This window comes from Gouania willdenowi, chromosome 6 (genome assembly GCF_900634775.1).
Source record: "Gouania willdenowi chromosome 6, fGouWil2.1, whole genome shotgun sequence".
NCBI classification, from domain to species: domain Eukaryota; kingdom Metazoa; phylum Chordata; class Actinopteri; order Blenniiformes; family Gobiesocidae; genus Gouania; species Gouania willdenowi.
In genome coordinates this window covers 20,369,884-20,376,308 of record NC_041049.1, presented here as the reverse complement: position 1 = coordinate 20,376,308, position 6,425 = coordinate 20,369,884, and the positions used below count along the sequence as shown (strand labels likewise).

The 6,425-nt window shown below is 31.2% G+C and overlaps 1 protein-coding gene across 1 annotated transcript; it reads right to left on the bottom strand.

Moving 5' to 3' along the window:
- Positions 1–491: 491 nt before the first annotated feature.
- On the bottom strand, positions 492–6,425 carry dnal1 (dynein, axonemal, light chain 1). The gene is made up of 8 exons (XM_028450516.1): positions 6,405–6,425; positions 6,051–6,089; positions 4,746–4,855; positions 4,419–4,474; positions 2,914–2,969; positions 2,679–2,805; positions 2,412–2,552; positions 492–526 (listed from the first exon to the last, which is right to left on the bottom strand). The coding sequence occupies exons 1-8, from the start codon at positions 6,405–6,407 to the stop codon at positions 492–494; spliced, it is 567 nt and encodes a 188-aa protein (XP_028306317.1). The 5' UTR covers positions 6,408–6,425.

Genomic DNA, 6,425 nt, shown 5'->3' with positions numbered 1-6,425 from the left:
TTATGAGATATCATGCAGTGCAATCGTCATTGACCCATAAACTGTTCATGCTGCACTATACCTCACAGCAACATATAGCTGATGATACACTGATATCACAATACAATATATGAAATTGGTTTTCAGGATTGATATGATATAATATTGTGCAAAAAAAAACCACCAAAAAATTATAAATTTTTTCAAAAATTTGTGTTTATTATTACAATCAAATTTATTAAATTTAAATGTATTTGACTTTGAACTCAATGAGCTTTTCAAGTTTCAAACAGAATATAAATATAAAATACACGAACATAATAATAATAATAAAAATAATACATTTGATTTATAAGTTATTTTCAAAAACTCAAAGACACTTTACAGTTGTTAAAACAAATGCACACAAGTCAAAAAGGTGTGTATATATAGTATTTATTCAAATTATACATTTACAATGAGACTTTTTCACAAAAAAATAAAATAAAAAATCCAAAGTTTAATCTTGGAAATTATTCCTCCTCTTCTTGTTTGATGACAGGAGTTCCTAAAAAATAACAGAGTTTATTTCAATAAAATACATACAGTATTTAGTTCCACTAATTAAATATCAACCATGAAACCAAAGAGCATAAAAAAAGCTATTTCTACACGTGGGATTGGACAGTAAGCGTTTATCATTTAGTAAAAAATAATATACTAGAATAAATAAATGATGCGCTGTAAACAGTCATTTCATATTTAATGTTTCCTGTTTTAATGACTAATTACTATTTTATTCAAACAGTGTTAATTTTGACAGCAAATTTGGATTCAGTTTTAGTCATAGTCTTTTGACTAAAATACAATGTAGTTTTAGTCAAAAATTAATCATCAGAACTTTTTCAGTTATAGTAAAAAAAAAAAATTAAATGCGTAAAACCACATGATCACATGAGTTCTGATTGGATTTCAACCCAAGTGACGAATTTATAGTTTTATTTTTATTAGTCCATGAAAATATAAATATGTTTTAATATGGTTTTTATTATATAGTTGTCTTTTAAATTGGACATAGTTTAGCTGTTACTTAAAAATTTAGTCAACGAAAACTTTCAGTCGACAAAATTAACACTGATTTTAAAATAAGAACGTCTTTATCCTTATTTTTGGCTGAATGTGCTGATTTGTTGATTTGCTGTGAATTTTTAATGATATTGATGATGATTTAGATCACTGTCTGTCATTAATTTAAATAGCTACAAACCCTGTTTTATTATAATTGGATAACTTGTATATAACTCAAAGATTAGTGGTATGGGGCGCCGATTGTAAAGTTGCGCATGCTAAAATAAACAGCAACTTTTTGCAACATTTAACAACAAACCACGTTTGAAAAACTTATGTTCATTTTTTAATGTTACTTTTGACCAGATTTACAGCAATATTTGGGAAATTTGTGACATTTTTTTACTCGTAAAAATATAATGTTAATGTTAAATCTAAATGTTAAATATTAAATCTAAATGTTACATTTAAATCTAAATGTTACATTTAAATCTAAATGTTAAATCTAAATCTATGCTAAATATTAAATCTAAATGTCAATGTTGAATGTAAATGTTAAATGTTAAATGTTAAATGTTAAATGTTAAATCTAAATCTAAATGCAAAATGCTAAATGTTAAATGTTAAATCTAAATGTTAACAATTAAATAAAAATGTTAAATCTAAATGCTAAATATTAAATCTAAATCTAAATAATAAATGTTATATCTAAATGCAAAATGCTAAATATTAAATCCAAATATTAAATGTTAAATCTAAAAGCGAAATGCTAAATGTTAAATGTTAAATCTAAATGCTAAATATTAAATCTAAATCTAAATAATAAATGTTATATCTAAATGCTAAATGTTAAATCTAAAAGCAAAATGCTAAATGTTAAATCTAAAAGTTAACAATTAAATAAAAATGTTACATTTAAACATAAATGTTAAATATAAATGCTAAATTTTAAATGTTTCATCGAAATTGAAATGTTAACTGTTTCATCTAAATCTAAATGTTAAATCTAAATGTTAAATCTAAATGTTAAATCTAAATGTTAAATCTAAATGTTAAATCTAAATGTTAAATCTAAATTTTAACAAGATTTTATTTTGGTACTTTCAGTGAATTTGCATATTAGCTTAATATTTAGTTTCACTCGTGACATTCCGATTTAAATTTTAACATTTAGATTTAACATTGACTTTATATTTTTACGAGAAAAAGTATCATAAATTTCACGAATATTGCTGTAAATCTGGTCATAAGTAACATTAAAAAAATTCACATCAGTTTTTTTTAAAGGTGGTTTGTTGCTAAATGTTTCAAAAAGTTGTTGTTTATTTTAGCATGTGCAGCTTTACAATGGGCGCCCCATAGAGTTTGTGTTCTTTAATACTTACCGTCTAACTTCCTCAGATTAGGGAGCCTTTTCGTGGCTTCATCCATCCACGTTCCTTCTGTTGAACACTTTTCCTCCAGAGGGTTTCCAACAAACACCAGATCTACAAGGCATGGTAGGTCAGCCAGCCTCATGAACTCACCTACACAACATGAATACAAACACACACACATTTAGTTCTCACTGCTGACAAACCAACAACACGAAACACTAGACGAGAGGTTCTCAAACGTCTCATCAGCAAAGACTGGTAACAGGAAGTCCCTACCCCAGTCTTTGACCAGATTATGGGCCATATAGAGAACTTTCAGGTTCTTCATATAATTGACTCCTTTTAGTTTCTCAATCAGGTTATAGGAGATCCACAGTTCTTCTAATGTATCTCCTACTGCCTCCTGGAAACACGCAAACACATGTACAAAAATGAGGAACATTGCAGATACACGCTGTAACCACAAAGATGATGGTCACTGGACGTATCAAAAGGTTCATGACTATCTCACCAGACCAGCTAGTGACCTGATATTATTTCTTCCCACCGACAAAATCCTCAAGTTCTCTGGACAGAAAAAGAGACACATTAAAGTTATTTAACCACATACCGTAACTCACATCTTTAAAACCGTAACTGGACGTCATCCAAAAGTTGTACTCAAAAACAAATGTTGAATGTAGAAAATTGGTGCTCGAAAGTTGTTTTTTTTCTGGACTCCATCATAAACAATCCATTTGTTGCCAAATGATCACATGACTTGGACTTGGGAAAGCTTTGTGCATTGCATTATGGGATATTGGAGTCCTGTAGAGCAGTGGTTCCCAACCTTTCTTGTCTTGTGTACCCCTTGAGTCTTTTTGTCATACCATGAGTACCCCCTCACTCATACGTGTTCATGATTCTCCAAAAGTAGAACATAACACAACTGAATATTCAACGCAAGTCATTTTATTTCATCTTCATACATTGAACAATTAATGTTCATTATCTTCTTATTTAACACAAATTAAACATAAAATGATGTTGCCTTCAAGGCAATAAAAATGATAAATATAAGAAATAATATTATAGTAATCTTGTGTATTATTAATACTGTATTATTAATACTAATATATTATGATTACATTGTTATTAAAGAAAATTAATAAAGTTGAAATTAGAAAAAAATAAATAAATAAAAAGTAATATAAATAAATAAATACAAATCAAATAATTAAACTACCTGTGTTATATATAACTTTTATGACATTTACCACAATAGGAGCTTCTTTGAATCTGTCCCCTTTAAACAGGCATTTAAACTTTAAAAACAAGTCATAGCGCACACGTACCATTTTATTGACGGACTTATGAAATGACAATATTTTTTATCTTGGAAATAAATTCTTAATTTTTCCACGTACCCCCTGCAATGTACCCCTGGTTGGGAAACACTGCTGTAGAAGAATTAAAAGTTGGCACCCAAGCGGAAAACTTCCTTTAAGTCGTGTTTTTACTTCATTCCTCATGTTTATTTCTCACCAGACAGCGATTCACTTGAAACTGTTTTTGGTCTTGCTTCGTTTATCGTGTTCAGCGTGATATGACGTCACAAAAAATCCGCCTTTGTTTCGTCAACAACTTTCAATCCATGAAAACCCCAGGAATGTCACTTTGGCAGTGCTTTTGGATCATCAGCAGTGGATGACATACAGGTACGGTTTAAAAAAAAGAAAGTGTCTATTTGTACGGTTACGGAAGTACAAGTACATAGCTTCTTAGGGTTAAGTTTAGGTTATAACCCTATATTGCAACCATTTTTAGGGTTAGGGGTTAGGTTTAGTCTTAGTCACGTGACCTAAACTGGCCAAATAGGGGCGCTGCATATGGATAGAATGTTGGTATATTGATACGGCAACCGTATGGATAACCACTGGCTTAAAAAAATGTGATTCATGCGCTTAAGCAGATTTAGGTTTATTAGATTGCAAACTTGAGGTTGTGTTCACATGCATTAATGCAGTAGGTACTCACTCAGGCCATTCAGATTGGAAATTTTCTCAATGCAGTTGGTGGACAGAGACAGTTGTCTGTGGAGGAGGGGTGCACAAATCAACTATCAGAGATGGACAGATTTCACAGTAATCTTCAATAATTCTGTGCACATATCTGAGATCACGCAATAAATTGTATAATGTAATGAATATACAGTAGTATAGAAACAGCAGCTTAAAAGCTAAAGGTGTGTGGAGAAAAAAAACTGTGTGTTAGCTCCTGTGCTCAAAGCACAGGAATCATGAAGAAGTTGTGTGTTATTTTTTCAAACGTGTTGATTCCAGATGAATCCACAGGAGGACTCACTCGCAGTTGGTGAGCGTGGACAGAGCAGCGTCCATCTTTTCCAGTGGAGGAATCTGAGCGTATATTTTCACCTCCTTGGCCTCACTGGCTTTCTCTCCTGATTGCTCCTCCTGGCAAACAAACACACCCCATGATACACATACATCAGTAACTAAACCCTTAGGTTTCGGCTGGGAATTCAAAAAATTTATTGATTGTGGGCGTGGCTCCTGAAGCGGTTAAGACACGCCCAGTCTGTACGATAAAATGTCCAAACACCAATCTATGCTATGCTATGCTAACTACCTACTTAATACTCACTATACCTCTCTATTCACAATTCTCTCAATCCAACAGATTGCAGTCCACATTTTCATAGGAGAGGCGGAGCTAACGGTGCCTGTTAGTGATGTAAGAAGCCACCAAAATGTCACAAACTACCATTCTCACCCAATAGAAACATGAGTTTGTAATAGCTGGGTTTTTACCCTTAGAGGGCAGTAACTCTCACATTATTACAACAATATATCAAATTTAAATACTTTGACTGAATATAACAGTGTCATTTACTGTCTACTGTTTGTTTAAGTAATATACTTGCACAAAGTTTGTTATTTAAATGATCTAAATGTATTATGTGGAAGGTTTGATTTTTATTTTTTTCCGACAAATGTACTATAGAGGAATAAATCAAAAACACAACTTCATAACAATAGAGGTAGATTTAAAAAAAATAATAATAATAACTTAAAGAAAAAAAAAAAACTTTTCAATCAAAAATAAAGAATTTCAATCAAAGGAAAAAAGTGTTTAATGCAACAACAAAAAAAACAAAACAAAAAAAAAACAACCCTTTTTTACTTTAAATGAAAATGTTTATTTATTTATTTTAATTTTGAATAATAAAGACACAAATATACCTCCATACATAACCAAATACATTTGCTTTCAGCAGAAGAAAAAAAAAGTTTTGGAGATTTAGTTTCTCTTAAATTTAAATTAGACTATTTTTACTTTTATTGGAGTAGTTTTTGACAAGGACTATCTGTACTTATTCTAAAATAATTAAGTTGGTTACTTTGTCTACCTCTGACTACTATAAACATTTAACAGATTGTGCATCATTGTTCGCAATTATTATGATTATGAAAATTATGTTGGAGATTTTTAATTACTTTCCATTCAATTATGCTGTGTGTGTGTGTGTGTGTGTGTGTGTGTGTGTGTGTGTGTGTGTGTGTGTGTGTGTGTGTGTGTGTGTGTGTGTGTGTGCGTGTGTGTGTGTGTCTGTGTGTGTGTGTGTGTGTGTGTGTGTGTGCCTCTCACCCATTTGACCAGAGCTTCCTTCACAGTCGTTGCTTTAGACTGAAAACAGACAGACAAACAGACAGACAGACAGACAAACAGACAGACAGACAGACAGACAGACGCTAGATTACATAGTTAGTAGTAACAGTAGGGACATGTTCACAGTATATGATGATTTATCTGCTTTTTTCCATTCTGCAAGTGCACAAACATCTTAAAACCTCGCGATAACAAACATCATCATTAAACTTTACCAATCTTTTAAATATATCACACAACAAGCTCCTACATAAACACAATACAGTTACAGTAAAAGTCACCAAATAAAAACAAAACAAAACACTGTCACACCAAAAAAAGACAAACACTCACCATGTTGGAGTATACAGCTGG